This window comes from Pygocentrus nattereri, chromosome 22 (genome assembly GCF_015220715.1).
Source record: "Pygocentrus nattereri isolate fPygNat1 chromosome 22, fPygNat1.pri, whole genome shotgun sequence".
NCBI lineage: Eukaryota > Metazoa > Chordata > Actinopteri > Characiformes > Serrasalmidae > Pygocentrus > Pygocentrus nattereri.
The window spans coordinates 4,118,468-4,134,194 of NC_051232.1; the positions used below are offsets into that span (position 1 = coordinate 4,118,468).

Genomic DNA, 15,727 nt, shown 5'->3' on the forward strand with positions numbered 1-15,727 from the left:
AATGCTTTAATTTAACTGGGATCCATTGAGCTAACCTCACATCTCAAGGTCAGAAGACCAACATGTGGATTTGACTCTTCTAGAGACCCACAGGTCTGTTAGTGATGTCTGTCCATGGTCCTGACACTTTTCCTGGCCCATCTAATGCTTATACTTGATGTCATAGAGCACCACGCATATTTCAATGCAGGAAGGGCAGTAAACCACCATAACCTGCATACCATACATTTAAACCACTGGAAAATATACTTTGGCGAGCCAGCCAGGAGCAAACTTGGCCAAGAACCATGACCAACAAGAATCACACATCCACCGTGTGAGCTGAAACTACTGAAAGGCTCCCATTGGAGTATCTCTCGGAATAATAAACATGGCATCTAGTAAATGAAGAAAAAAAAAAAAGGTTTTCTGAATATTTGGGTCAAACATCATGGCTACACTAATAAATTTCTTAGCATCTTAAAGGATTTAACATGTTGATATGCAATGGAAATGAATCGGTAAGGCAGTAAAGTCCTTTCTGAGGAAAGTTGTTGGATCTGTCCCAGAAGTGCAACTTAGCTAACATCACTTCTTGGATATCACAAGGTTTCAGAAGAATTAGCTGCTCTTGCAATGCAAGCTTTAGATATTTAGATCAACAACGTGGGACCTCCCTTACAGGGAGGATCGGAAATGTGTGGTCTACCATTTAACTTCTCTGTAAGAAGGCATTTTCAGTGAACATGCAAAGCTTCATCTCAAGCTTCAGTAGAACATTAATATTTTGATCACGTCTCATAGCATCAGTCTGCCAGCTCATCTACGAGAGCTGTGAAAAGTAAACATGTGCTTCTCTGTTCTTAACTTCTTAAGACGTTAGTCATTTATTTAGACATGGGATTAATGTGACTGCACCAATTCAACTTTGCTTAATACACCACTATTAACTGAATCTGGAGGACATGGGGTCCAAAAGTGGTCGTGGGCATTGTTCTACCAATTCAATGGTTCTATGAACCCCTCGCTGTTATCATTAACATTTATAGCTCTCTAAACTCAAACTGAGTGAATGTTTGACTCCTTAAGGTTTGAAACTCCAGAATGGGGGCAGTCGTGGTTTGGAGGTTAGGGATCTGGCCCTGTGACCGGAAGGTTGTCAGTTCGATCCCCAGTGCCATCAGTCCATGACTGAGGTGCCCTTGAGCAAGACACCTAACCCCCAACTGCTCCCCGAGCACTCACTGCCCCCTAGTGTGTGTGCTCATTAGTGTGTATATGGTGTTTCACTTCACGGATGGGTTAAATGCAGAGGTGAAATTTCCCCTTTGTGGGACTAATAAGTGTCATTTTTCAGTTTCAACTCAGTCTCAAAGTTGAGGACAGACAATTCTGAGTTACTAAAGATAGTCATGCAGTTTGCACTGCAGGGTTTCATTGTGCGTTTCATCTTTTAGGCATGACTGAAACTTGATGCTGATGAGCTCTCAGATTGAAGTTGTGTGGTGGTGGAAAGAAGTTCCTCTTCACCCATATTTGTTCATCTAGGGTTACAGTCAACAATCATGTTTCCATTACAGTCTAAGCAAGTGTGTTACACCCCAGTCTAGGCCAAGCTGTAGCAAAAAGGAGTGCATGTTAAAACAGTGAAATTGTACAAAATGGACATGGAAAATGAAAACACCAGTCACAGTTATCAGGTTTAGAAAATCTTTTCATTTGTACACAGAACACCAGCAAACAGACGCCAGGAGTGACCCAGGCCAGCACAACAAACAAAACCCAGCACAAGCTCCAGGACAACCATGAACTACCCTATGCATAAACAAAAAACACAACAAAGGCAGAATGCTCACCTATATCCTAGACTAGGCACACTCAAAGACAAACCCCATTCCCAAGCAAAAAGGCAGCCAGTCCCTACACCTGGTGCCCACTGACTATTTACAACATGTGACCATAGAACTGCAAGGCAAAGGGTCAAGTAAAACAGAGTGTAAGATGAGGAAGTCTAATCTGAACCGTGCCACAGGAGCGCCTTTGGGGAGGAGATGAAAGGACGGAGTGGAAGACAGCAGGATCCCGGAACGGAAGAGATGAAGCCATGAAATCGAATCTGGAATGCACACCCAAAATACACAAGACCAGGTGAAAAAACAAGACAGGACATAACAGCATGTACGTTTGTGATTGAGCGAATGTGCAGTTTTAAGGCTGCACTGACCAGCACACTGGCCAGTGATAGAGGCTAGTGTTTAAACTATGTCCCATATTATTATACAATACGCTATTTACTTTACTTCATAGCTTCCTTTCTTGAGGCCAAGAGAGGCTTCTTGGTTGCAATGACCTCACCCTCGTGACATCATCAAAGGAAGAGGGGTTTTATACACCATAACACCACAGCATCTTCCGTATATGGTTATCATTATGGGTGCATAATTAGCTAAACGAAGCCTTTGAACCAGCAAAAAGAGAATAAGATTTGACAGATGAAAGTGCTTAAAAACTGTCAGGTTATCTTCAAAAAAGGGAATAAGCACAGAAAGGACACTGCCTATGACCTTGCCTGTAAGCTGCTGCATTCAAATTTCCATGAATTATTATTAAATGAACAGGCTGTTGATATAAGGCCTTGATGCGATCACAAAAAACAGTCAGCCCACAGGATTGGCCTGTCATAACATAACAGTTACATATAAACAGTATAATGACGTATAAATCATCAGCACAAGTCCATTAAAACCCCTACATGCTAATGATTAAATCAGTTCATACCTTTCTTACAAGATCTCCCAAATGTCAAAAAAATGTCCTCAGAAGTTCGACATTTTAGCCGTTTTAACCTCAGAATATGTCGTGAAATCAGAGCTCTGATCTCTCTGCTTCTTCTTCGGCCAATTCGGTCCTTGGCTTGGCAGGTCCAGTGAAGCATAACAGACATCACCTCCTTGAGTTTGGCTTTTGGAGAACTGTTCCTATGAGTATAATATTAAAGAATAGAATTAAAGTTTGTAAGTTTATAGTCACAGCGTAGACATTGATATTCACAGTATTGTGTTGTGTGTCGTTTATAATAGATGTCTGTGTCAAAAGGAACCATCTAGCAGACCAGAAAAAAGCCGTGTGTATGTTTGAACACATCCATGGGAGGGTGTCCACGGAGGGTGTGGATTGTGCTCTCATACCTTATTACTGTTTGTATTTTTTGGATTCTCTTTATTTCCCCCAGCCCCCTCACCATCTTTCTTCTTTTCTGTCAGTGAATACATCACAAAATCTCAGTATCTAATTCATTAGGTGTGCAAATCCCATCCGCATACCCATTCACCAACCACTTTATTGGAAATCCCTGCTTTGGTGCGCTCTGTAGGTGCATAAAGACATTTTCCATCCAATTTGTGCCCCTCATCAATTCTTAGCTTCACAGGTCACTGTTGACTTGGGTGACCTATTCACAAGTGAGGTGTTTTCGAAACCCCAGCAATCTTGCTGGGACTGATACACTCATTCCATAATACACACTAACATACCACTACCATGTCGGTGTCACCATTGTGCTGAGGATGGTCCAAAACTCAAATATCCTAGACCGACATGGGGCCACCACTGACGAGACTTTTTTGGGTCCCTTTTCTTTAATAGATAAGGAAGAGGGAGGCTGATCAATTGTGCAGTAGTAGAGCACATTAGCACAAGAGATGTGAGACAAGGCCTGAATCCAAAAAAAGGACTGGTTTCCAGATCAGGGCTAGAAAGAGAACAAGGGACAGAATTCAAAGCAGGGAGGAGCATAAGGAACTGGCTATCCATGGAATCACCAACAGATTTTGTGACTGGAAGACTGGATAGACTTGGGATCTGATTTGTGAATGTAATGGGCAGCTGTAAAGGGTTCAAATCAGGAGCCAATTCACTTCTATCTAGGAAAGCAGACTCATGAGTTAAATCACTGATAAGGAATGAAACTAAGCCCAGAACAAGGAAACATCAAAATATGTAGGGGAAAGTGCTGGGAACAGGAGTGAGAACCCTGGACATATATCAACTGGTGGGCTGAAAGTGTGTTAGAACATCAAAATATATCGATCAGGGTACTCTAGGAACAGGGATGAGAACCACTGAAACATATCGCCTGGTATTCCAGCCCCTAAGCCAAAACCTAATACAGTAAACTGTAATCTAGAGTGATTTTATATGAATACAGGCATCATACTTGTGACAGAGAATGTGTTAGAATAGGAGTTGGTTAGTGTGGTGGGTAAAACCTCTGCTTTCTATGCTGTAGACTGGGGTTCAACCCCTGCCTGGACAAGCCCCCTATACTATACCAATAAGAGTCCTTGGGCAAGACTCCTAACACTGCCTTCGCCTACCTGTGTAGATTGATGAAATTGTAAGTCACTGTGGATAAGAGCATCTGCCAAAATGCCGTGAATGTAAGGAAAACATCAAATTTTCTGGGCAAGGCATTCCATGAGCAGGACTGGACAACACTGGGCCAGAGATAAAGACATACAACAGAGGCAGAGACAGAGAAGAGGTTCTGCTCAGAGACAGAAGCCAAATCCATGACAGATTTAGTAGATTGTACAAAAGAAGGAATGGAAACTCAACACAGGGCTGTTGCAATGCACAATATGTACATAATCACTGGTCAGTTTTTGACCACAGTACTGCTGAGGTTCAGACATTAATTGGCTGGTGGACCGTGGACAGTAGTGGCATTGACATGGTAGTGTATGTGGTGCTGGTATGAGGGTTAATGCAAAAGTTCATTGAAACACCATAAAAGTTAATAGTGTTTTTAAACGCAATGGTGGCTGAGAGTGGACCACCACCCAAAACTACCTACAGAAGAGCAGCTTTGTGGTCAGAAACTGTTCGTTGGTGAAAGGCTAGAGGATGACTAACACAAACCGTACAAGAACGTTTGAGCTATAGTCTCTAACTGCATGCAGAAAGGTTCTATATCTATATTAACACAGTACTGATAGTCATCATTAATGATCTCTTACTAAATGGAAATATTAGATGATAGCAAAACTGCGAGAGAGTACCTTTAGCTGTGTGTCTGTAGATGCAGCACACACAGGTGGAGGAGAGGAGAACACACACAGGACACACACTGACCAGCAGCTTCCAGCAGACGCTACAGTCTGAGACAGGAGGGGTGGAGGGGGTCGAGTCTGAAATACAACCGCAGTTCCAAAGTGGATTTATTAATCGCTGCTTTCTCGTTTTATTTGTAATTGTCTCAACTTTTTTGGAGTTGGATTTGTAAGATCTGACTTCATGCACAGAAAGAGTGGAACTAGATAGACCTGCAGTCAGAAGTTTATAGTCTTATAAAAGCACATTTTTAGGCCAGACTGAGGAATCTTACCTAGGAGAGAGAGTCGAGTGGTTCTGTTTCCATAATGAAAAACATCCTTCGTGTTTAAAGCTGGAGTTTCATTGATTAACGTCCTATATCTGAGACCGCAGTAGTACAGACCCAGCTCTGATTCAGTGACGTTCTTCACCAGCAGATCATGAGTTCGGTTGAAGTGGTTATACAAAAAAGCGTGATTTGAAAAAGTGACCTGCATCAAACCGTCTTGCGATATAATGAGAGGAGGTTGGTGCTCATTTGAGGAGTTTCTAAACCAAAATGTAGATAATGTAGTCGAAAGACAGTCACTGTAGAGAATGACGACGTCTCCTGGTCTGACTCTCATCTCCACTTCTGCTCCAGAAATCCTGGAGAGCAAAACGCCTGCAATTAAAAATCCAGCTGTTCAGGTTCCAAGCCATTTAGGTTCTAAGCCAAAGAATTCTTAGATGACTGCTAGTGTTTGGTTTAGTTGTTACACCATTTGAGAGCAAAAAACTGAAGTTTAAATGCAACATCAGCTAAACTCTAGAATTAAATGAACACTTCTTTCCAAAATATTCAGCTGGTGTTTATTTAATGTTGGAGTCAGGCTTTGCCCAGGTCCTTCTGAAGTGTAAAAAGGCTGAAGAGTGTTCTGCATGTAAAAATCATTACATGTTTAGAACCCAAACTGAATTTACAGTATCAAAAGAGGCTACAATAAACATACCACCATCATGTGTGCTGAAGGTAGCTCAGTATAAAAGCTTACTTACAGGTGAGAGTGATGAGAACAGCCCTTGATCTCTCCATCTCAGAGACTGGTGCTGGGTGGGTGACGATGGTGAGGGTCTTTGAAGCAGAACTCTGTGTTGAGGTCTGATTGGTCCACGTCAGTGGAACATTTCCATTTTCATTTACGTCTCACTGCATAGTTAATCAAAGACCTCACCAATGAGAGATGTGCAAGCTGAGCAGTGTTTCGTGATTGGATGAGGATGGTCTTTTATCCAACCCACAACTTTAACACATTTAACACATTTCTGTGGACTGCTTTGGTTTGTAGGTTCTTATAAGGCTTGAGTTCACCGTTCTCCCTGTTCTAACACAGCATGTCAGATAAAAAGTGTTCAGGCTTCCATAACTAGATATTATACCTGCACTTGGTGTTTAATTTAACAAGTAAACCCAGGTGAAACAATATCTGTGACAAGATACATTTATGCAGTTTACCAGTCTCATTTGTACCTTCATGAACTTCAACAGAAATTGAATGTTTGACAGGGTAATTGAGCTGTAAACTAATGTTAGGACACTTAGCAGTTCCTTATCCAGGCCTTGGTTTTCCCTGGGCTTCTTTTTGTATGTCAAAGCTGGACAATGAACAAGCAAGCCAAGAAAAATATTGCTATCTTTCAGCTTTGGTGTTGGTGAAGACCTCTGAGATTACCTTGGACAGCAAAAAACAAACAAATGGATCCTCAACCAGTGAGTATCTCTCATTTGAAGCCCCCGTTGAAGCTGACCTCTGAGGATATCCGACCTGTAGCCAATCGAGGTCAGACAGTAAAGGCACTCCACCGCTCCAGTTTCCCTGCTCATGGCTGTTCTAATAGCATCCAATGAGCACCCTAAGACCAAGTCCTGTCTTTGGTCTCACCCCAGTCTAAAGAGATGTGCAGTACAGAGGTTCTGCCACAGTTTTCCTAGCCAGGAACTTCCCTGTGTTGCCTCATCGTCTCATTGGCTTCCCTCAGTTCTCCACGTGGCCTTGTGTATGTCGTTTTCTGTGTCGATGCTTGGGTTCTTAGTTCATTCAGTTTAGGCCGTAGGCCCAGCATTGAAATATCTTTTAAACGTTTGCACATCTCCAGTATTGTTCATCCCTCTTTGCTCTCTGTGAATCTCTCCATGCTTAATGTTTACGTTGGTCCATCAGCTCTTCTTGCGAAACTCTTGGAAACGTGTCTTGCATCACATTCTTGTTAAACTGTTGCGCTAGCCACACTGATAACTAATCACATGTTCTGTAGACTCCGGAACTCAGGCTGAAAGAACCTGAAGGTGGTTATAAACTGAGATACCACCTTACATAGAGACTAATGATAAGACTTCATTATAAAGCAGGTTTAATACATAAATAAAAGGGAAACAATGACACGTGCCTGCCAAATAGTGAGGCCTCAGTTGCCTTGTTTGCCTCATTTGCCTCATTTTTATGTTTCTGGTATCTAATCTTACTTTACATTCTCTACCAGTCACTATTAAACCTGTCAGCTTAATCAGATATTCATACTCCTCCGGTGTGATCATCCATTCATATAACGGCTTATTAATGAATGTTATGTTGTTTATTACCTCATTGATGAGATACAGATTTTTAGTGTTCATAAGCCCTTTATGAAGGTTATATTATAAGTACCTGAACTGAATTTAGTAGAATTAGCAGTGGTAAATCTCGAAGTTAAGAGATTCATCTCCGGGAGAATCTGAAGCTGTTGAAGACATCGTCACAAGGCTTGTGTGTGTTGTCTAGAGCTGCAGGCCTTGTTGTGGGTTTCCTGTTTGTGCATGTCTGATGTTCTCCAGCTCACAGGTGTGTCAGTGGGAGGTGAGAGGTGTAGGTGGGGGGGGGGTGGGTGGGTTTGAGTCTTCACATGTTTATCACACCAACAGTTTCCATCACAGTGCGTGCACCACAGTGACCTGCTTGACTTGATTATACTCATCTCTCAAAGCTTGAATTCCCCTGTAAGATCCGGAAGACACCAGTGACCAATAACCCGATGGGGTACGTTCAAGAGAAATGACAGAGCATGCAGCGGGAGAAAGCTTCTATTGCTCTCGGCACGGTTCTGAGGTGGACGGTGCGGACCGCGGGTCCGTTAGTGTGTGTGGTGCCAGTTTCACACACCGCTGTGATCTGAGACGTCTGATGTTTACATCAGATCCTGGATCAGTTTCTCCACTTTGATCAGGCCTGAAACTCCCATCTACACAGTACAGAGATCAGTCAGTAAAGACAGCCAGTGAACATGTGCTCTGAGCTGCAGGGCCTCATTGTGGTTTTCCTGTTTGAGAGCGACTGATGTTGCTGCTCTCAATCTCTCATGGGTGCAGAGGGGGAGGGGGAGGTGCAGAGTTTTAGGCACTATTACTGAACACATTTTAAACATGTAAGTGTGAATGTGGACAAATGTACAGTGGTGCTGGAAAGTTTGCGATATTTCTATATTTCTGTATAAATTTGACCTAAAGCTGCATCACAAGCCCTAATGTTATATAAAGAGAATCAAAGTAAACATATCAGGCAAAAATAATAGACTGGGTCATGTATGTATGAAGGACAATGATCCTATATTACATATCTCTAAGTGGCAAAAGGATGTGATCCTTTGCTTTCAGCATCTGGTTTGACCCCCCTGTGCAGCAATAACTGCAACTAAACATTTCCCGTAACTGCTGATTAGTTCTGCACATCGGCTTGATGGAATTTTAACCCATTCCTCCACACAAAGCAGGTGGTTTCATCCCATCAACTGCTTGATTCAGGTCTTTCCACAACATTTCTATAGGATTAAGGTCAGGACTTTGACTTGGCCATTCCAAAACATGAACTGTATTCTACTGTAACCATTCTTTGATAGAACAACTCGTGTGCTTAGGGTCGTTGTCTTGCTGCATGATCCATGTTCTCTTGAGTTTCAGCTCATGGACAGATGTCCTGATATTTTCCTTTGGAATTTGCTGATATAATTCCATCAATGATGGCAAGCCAGCCTGGCCCACATGCAGCGAAACAGGCCCACACCATGATACTGCCACCACCATGTTTCACAGATCGGATAAATACAGTGTTTTCCTTTCTCCTTTTCCTGTCCACAAAACATTGCAATGGCCATCTGGCTTGTCCACGTGATCTTTAGCAAACTGCAGACAGGCAGCAATGTTTTTTTTGGAGAGCAGTGGCTTTCTCCTTGCAAACCTGCCATGCTCACCATTGCCCAGTGTTCTCCTGAGGGTGGCCTCATGAACGTTAACTTTAGTCACTGTGAGACGGGCCTTTAGTTTCTTAGAAGTTATCCTGATCCCTTTTTGTCCTCTCAGACTATTACACCCTGATCTTGGTGTCATCTTTGTTGGCCAAACACTCCTGGGGGGCATAACGAGGGTCTTGAATTTCCTCCGTTTGTACACAATCTGTCTGACTGTGGATTGTTGGAGTCCAAACTCTTTAGAGATGGTTTTGTAGCCTTTTCCAGCCTGTTGAGCATCAACAACTCTTCGTCTGAGCTCCTCAGAAATCTCCTTCGTTCATGCCATGATACACTTCCAAAAATGTGTTATGAAGATCAGACCGTGACAGATCCCTGTTCTTTTAATAAAACAGCGTGGTCACTCACATCTGACTGCCATCCCATTGACTGGAAACACCTGACTCTAATTTCAGATTATCTTCTAATCCTAAAGGTTCACATATTTTTGCTACACACCGATGTTTAATATTGGATCATTTTCCTCAATAAATCAATCTTCTTCTTCTTCTTCTTCTTCTTCTTCTTCTTCTTCTTTTGGCTGCTCCCTTTAGGGGTCGCCACAGCGGATCATCTGCCTCCATCTTGCCCTATCCACTGCCTCCTCTACTTTTACAGCAACCATCTCCATGTCCACCTTCACTACATCCATAAACCTTCTCTGAGGTCAGCCTCTTCTCCTTCTGCCTGGCAGCTCCATCTCCAACATTCTTTGACCAATATATCCACTATTCCTCCTCAACACATGTCCAAACCATCTCAACCTGGCCTCTCTGGCTTTATCTCCAAACTGCTCCACCTTCACTGTCCCTCTGATCTGCTCATTTCTAATCTTGTCCATCCTCGTCACTCCCAACGAAAATCTCAGCATCTTCATCTCCGCCACCTCCAGCTCAGCCTCCTGTCTTTTAGACAGAGCCACAGTCTCCAAACCATCCATCATAGCAGGACGCACTACTGTCTTGTAAACCTTCCCTTTCACTCTTGCTGCTATCCTTCTGTCACACATCAGCCCTGACATCCATCTCCACCCACTCCATCCTGCCTGCACCCTCTTCTTCACCTCTTTTCTACACTGTCCATTGCTCTGGATGGTTGACCCAAGATATTTGAAGTCATCCACCTTTACGACCTCTACTCCTTGCATCTTCACCTTTCCACCTGCCTCCCTCTCATTCACACACATGTATTCCGTATCCTCAATAAATCAATGACCAAGTTTCTCATTATCTACTTTTAGGACTTCTTCACGCTCGTCTGTCGAGGCTTTCTATTAAAACTGCCAGAAATCACTCTTAACTGAACCAGGAGCTTTTTACTTCAAACGTAGTGCTGGCTGGTTGTACTGTCCATGGTGCTGAACCCCAGGCTTACTTACTCTGATAGCATTTCAGCTGTCTGGGCCTCCTTCAGAACGGGGTTTCCCAGCGGTTTCGTCCCTGTATTCGGGGGTCTTCCAAACAGGATCTCAAATGGGCTCAATTGATATTTGGGTCTTTCTCTCATTCGATTTTGAGTCAGGGCTGTTGGCAGGACCTTTGTTTCATACCTGTTCCTGCACAGCACTTAGACTTTTACGCTAGTTTGAGGTACAGGTCGGATGTACTCTGCCCAAGTTTTTCTGCTGCACAAGCCTGAAGTCAGAGTTTATGTCTTTACCTCATGCACATAAACTTGAGGGAGGGCTGCGCAAAATGTGGGAGAATCTGACAAAGAGTTTGAGACAGTACACACTGGGGCAGGTTACCCGTTCTGCTGTAGTCGAAACTTTGTGCAGAGCACTGCACCTGTTTTTGTGCCAATTCTCTGGAACACTGTGGAAGAGCCCTCTGTATTCTGGTGGGTTAAGATTAAGAGCCCCTTATTAGTCCCACAATGGGGAAATTTCACCTCCGCATTTAACCCATCTGTGAAGTGAAACATCACATACACACTAGTGAGCACACACACACACTAGGGGGCAGTGAGCACACTTGCCCGGAGCGGTGGGCAGCCCAATCCGCAGCGCCCGGGGAGCAGTTGGGGGTTAGGTGGAGGACACCTCAGTCATGTGCTGTCGGCTTTGAGGATTGAACCGGCGACCTTCCGGTCACGAGGCTGGATCCCTAACCTCCAGCCCACGACTGCCCCTTTTGGTCTGGGTTAAGAGAACGGAAACAGTCAGTCAACCTGTTTATATCCTGAATGTGTAAGGTGGCATGTTCAATGAAAACACAAAGCCTCCTCCTGGGACAGCAGGTGGTCAGTTTATTATGATCAATTGTAAAAACGTCCCCAAATCCACATCAGACTCTTTATTAATAACATTAGCTCAGGATGCAGTTTGTAAAGTATCAAAGCACCTCCTCAAACCACTTTACATTAAAGTTAATGCTTTACAACTGAGTTCCTCACTGCAGTTTCACATTGGATCAAATATGACCTCAGAGTATGTGCAGATGTCAGAGCGCTGGACTCTGTTTTTCTTCAGACGGTTCTGTCCTCTCCTCGTGACGTCCAACGGAGCGTAAATCACATCTCCTCCGACCTGCAGCCAGTTTAAAAACATGCAGGACTGCTCTCACTTGGTTCAGTTGCGCAGTAAACATTTCTGTGCATGTTGTGTGAGGTTAAAACATTTGTAGTCTAATGTTTCTAATAAGTAATTTGTGTTCAATTACAAAAATGAGTTGCATGTGGGTACAGCAGTGAAAATGTGGGTACAGCAGTGAAAATGTGGGTACAGCAGTGAAAATGTGGGTACAGCAGTACCTCGCCATGGATGCTTCTTCTCTGATCCTCTTCTTTCACATTCCCAGCCTCATAGACTTTCCTCTCTCCTGTCACTGAAACGGTCAGAAAGGTCAGTAAATTTGTCAAAATCCATGAAGTGCATCTTTAATGGAAAAACGCAGCGACAGTCTGGAATGATGATGGATGATGATTGGTTGATGGGTTAGTGGGGGATGATAAATCAGCATCCTCACTTAAACCAGTGATTTTGTATTTGAGATATATATATGTGTGTGTGTGTGTGTTTGTGTGTGTATATATGGTAGATGGGAAAGCTTGGTAAGGGATGATTTCTGGTTTAGTGGGGCCTCGTGATTGGTTAATGGGTTTAGTGGTGAATGATGACTGCTTGGTGGGTTAAGTGTGGGAAGATGAATGATTGGAGGGTTTAGTGAGGAGTGATGATGGATTTGTGGGTTTAGTGTGGGGTGATAGATCATTAGCCCCAGTTAAACCCATCATTTTGCATTTGCTTCTATAACAGCAATTGGTTAATAAATGACAGTGAAACAGCACTTTGTACACTGCTGTCCTGAGCACTTCTACAAAACCATTAACCGGGGTTAATACAGGCTAAGATCACAGACGGATTTCCTGATTCTCTCCTGAATGTAAGGACACAGTGAAGGCCTTGTCTGTACAAATACACTTTAAATTTCCCTCTTGTGGGTTCTTTATTTTTTTCCTGACTCCCTGATAAACAAAAATAAAATAGCCAGTAAATGATATAAGCTTTGAAAGTGGCTAAATCAAAAATCACATTTTAGTTATTTTATTTATTTTATATATTAATAATGTAATATTCCTTGCATATTGATGGGCCAAACAATGTAATTTGATGATGTTTAAAGTGTCTTTGACAGTCAATGACTGTCTCGTCTAATAAAGACTGATGTTCATGTTTAAACCATTGAAATGAATTGAATCAAAAGGACTAACATGTTAGAAACTAACTGATAGCAGACCAGTGGAAGAGAGAAGTATGAGAGAGTTCAGACCTTTAGTTGTGTGTCTGTAGATGCAGCACACACAGGTGGAGGAGAGGAGAACACACACAGAACACACACTGACCAGCAGCTTCCAGCAGACGCTACAGTCTGAGACAGGAGGGGTGGAGGGGGTCATGTCTGAAATATGAACTGAATTCATTCAGAACACCTGCAGCACTAAGACATGGTGGCACATAGAACTCCAAAGAGCAACTTATAAACCCTATAAATCAAGATAAACCAGAGATGGTAGATTTATTCTTTAAAACGTTTTGACAAAATGTGTCAATATTTATATAAAATAAAAATAAAGTCAGAATGATAATCTTACCAAGCAGAGAGAGTCGAGTGGTTCTGTTTCCATGATGATAAACATCTGTCCGAACATCTGCGCCGGCTCCGCCTTTGATTAACTTTATCTCATGTACAGCGCAGTAGTACAGCCCCAGATCTGACTCGGTGATGTTCTTCACCAGCAGATCATGAGTTTGATCAGAGGGACTCCACAAAAAAGCATAACGTGAAAAAGCGGCCTGGATCAGATTATCTGAAGATATGATGAGAGGACGTTGATTCTCATTTGAGGAGTTTCTGAACCAAACTGGCTCTCCAGTCTTCCAAACACAGTCACTGTAGAGGATGACGTTGTCTCCTGGTCTGACCCTCATCTCCACTTCTGCTCCAGAGATCCTGGAGAACAAAACACCTGCAGCATAACAATCACACTTTAGATTCAGTGAAGTAGTCTGAGTACCTTCAGACTGTCAATCCAGTTGTTTAGGATCTAGGACACTTTTCTACGATGAAGACTTTTGGAGAGTTAAGAGTAAAAGTAATCACGTGGGGTTGATTTGATGTTAAGATTTAGTCATGGTTTTCTCAAATGAGGTACCAGCTAAACTAAGCAGAGTTCTGCGTATAAATTACAGAACTGTGAATAGAACTTAACTACATTTAAAGCATGCCAAAAACATTCATCTACCAATATCAAGTACAATATAAACGTTTACTTACAGGCGATAGTGAGGAGAACAGCTCTTGATCTCTCCATCTCAAAGACTGGTGCTGGGTGGGTGACGATGGTGAGGGTCCTTGAAGCAGATGTCTGTGCTGAGGTCTGATTGGTCCACGTCAGTGGAACATTTCCATTTTTGATTACGTCTCAATGCATAGCTGATCAGACACCTCACCAATGAGAGACGAGGAAGCTAAACACACTCCTCCTGATTGGTCACATCATCAGAGGATGGTCTTTTAGTTTGTTCCATGGCCACATTTCTGTGGACAGCTTGGGTTTGTAGGTTCTTTGTAGGCTTGAGTTCACAGTTCTCCCTTTTCCAACACATCATGTCTTACAAAATACCTAAATATAGATGCAAATCAATAAAGAGTCTCTGACCACCAGGACTGGACATCAGGCCCACAGCTTCTGTGAACTGTCTGTGTTTTGGCTTCTCTATAGGTTTGAGTGCACCGCTCTCCCTGTTTGATTTAGCTCAGAGTTATTAAAATGGGGAAATCAGGAAAGTCTCCAGACCTCCGGGACAAGACATCTTCTCCAGAGGTTTAAATGAACACACTTTGTTTAAAGTGAGTTTTCACAAGATAAATTATGTGACTTACCAGCTAATTGGACCTCCCTAAGCATAAACTGTATATTGTGTGAAATCAACTGGTTAAAGAAGCAATCATTTTAGGACGGTTATCCTCAGCAGATCACGGTCAGTAAAGAACCTCAGTGACCACTGATATACTTTCTTTGCTTGTTTTAGAGGCATCTGAGGAGTTGCCTAAGGCCACTTCCTGTCCCTGGTCTCACCTCATTTCCATTCCCAAGTTTATTCTCTTTTCTCCTCCCTCCCTCTCCCACCTGGTTGGACTTCAATTCAATGCTTGTTGACTGGTTACACAACTCGGACTGTAATAAGACAAATTTGCAGATGTGCCCTGCATCATGTTCTTGTCCAAATGCTGTGGTAACCACACCAACCCCACACTAATCATTTCCTCTGTAGACCCCTGAGCTCAAGATAAGAGAACTTCATTAAAAGGCTTTTTTAAAATGTCCATAGAAAATGAAAAAGTGACCTGATGCTGGTCAAATAGTGATTCCACATTCATCAATGCTGTTAATCTTTTGCTGGTTTCTAATCTTACTTTGTCTTCTCCATCTGTCAGCTTCATCAGATATTCCCATTCATCGGATAAAACGTCACTATTGGCCTTATTTGTTTGTGTTATAACAGCGCATATGTGCATTATAAATGGTTTAGGACCTAGTCTATAAACGTTAATAAGCTCATTTCAACCCATTCATAAACCCGTAATGTATAGTCTTATTGTAACCTGACTTTAGGACAATGATTTGCTATAAATGAGCCCCAAAGTTAAGAAGAGTGAGTTCCTAAAGTTAGTAAAGACAGTCAGTGTGCATGGCTCATACTGCTCTGAGCTTGAGTCCTTGCTCTGCTTCCTGTTGTTGCTTGTCTGAGGGTTTCAGCCTCTCCGGTTCTCAGGTCTGTGGTTGGCCTTGGATCTAAACATACTCAGTATATAAATTTATCTCACCCACATTTTCCCTCACAGTCTAAACTGAG

General features: G+C 42.7%; 1 protein-coding gene and 1 long non-coding RNA gene across 3 annotated transcripts; both read right to left on the minus strand.

Annotated features, from left to right (window-relative positions):
• Window positions 1-1,675: 1,675 nt before the first annotated feature.
• Window positions 1,676-6,150, minus strand: LOC108413471. 2 transcript variants are annotated; one of them, XR_001856765.2, is made up of 6 exons: window positions 6,112-6,150; window positions 5,366-5,721; window positions 5,040-5,168; window positions 3,168-3,235; window positions 2,758-2,957; window positions 1,676-2,095 (listed from the first exon to the last, which is right to left on the minus strand). It is a non-coding gene; the product is annotated as an uncharacterized LOC108413471 (long non-coding RNA). The 2 variants fall into 2 exon arrangements; XR_001856764.2 differs by having other exon boundaries at window positions 5,366-5,737; window positions 6,112-6,146.
• A 5,451-nt stretch (window positions 6,151-11,601) lies between these two features.
• Window positions 11,602-14,234, minus strand: LOC108413469. The gene is made up of 5 exons (XM_017685989.2): window positions 14,145-14,234; window positions 13,462-13,836; window positions 13,140-13,238; window positions 12,121-12,194; window positions 11,602-11,896 (listed from the first exon to the last, which is right to left on the minus strand). The coding sequence occupies exons 1-5, from the start codon at window positions 14,179-14,181 to the stop codon at window positions 11,771-11,773; spliced, it is 711 nt and encodes a 236-aa protein (XP_017541478.2). The 5' UTR covers window positions 14,182-14,234; the 3' UTR covers window positions 11,602-11,770.
• Between the last annotated feature and the right edge of the window lie 1,493 nt (window positions 14,235-15,727).

Bases quoted from the DNA above. Each gene is read 5' to 3' on its own strand.
- LOC108413469 (XM_017685989.2), bottom strand. From the start codon at position 14,181: ATGGAGAGATCAAGAGCTGTTCTCCTCACTATCGCCT. The intron at 13,837-14,144 runs GTAAGTAAACGT...GTTATGCTGCAG, and splicing joins TGTTCTCCTCACTATCGCCT to GTGTTTTGTTCTCCAGGATC. The intron at 12,195-13,139 runs GTCTGAACTCTC...TGACCGTTTCAG, and splicing joins CTACAGACACACAACTAAAG to TGACAGGAGAGAGGAAAGTC.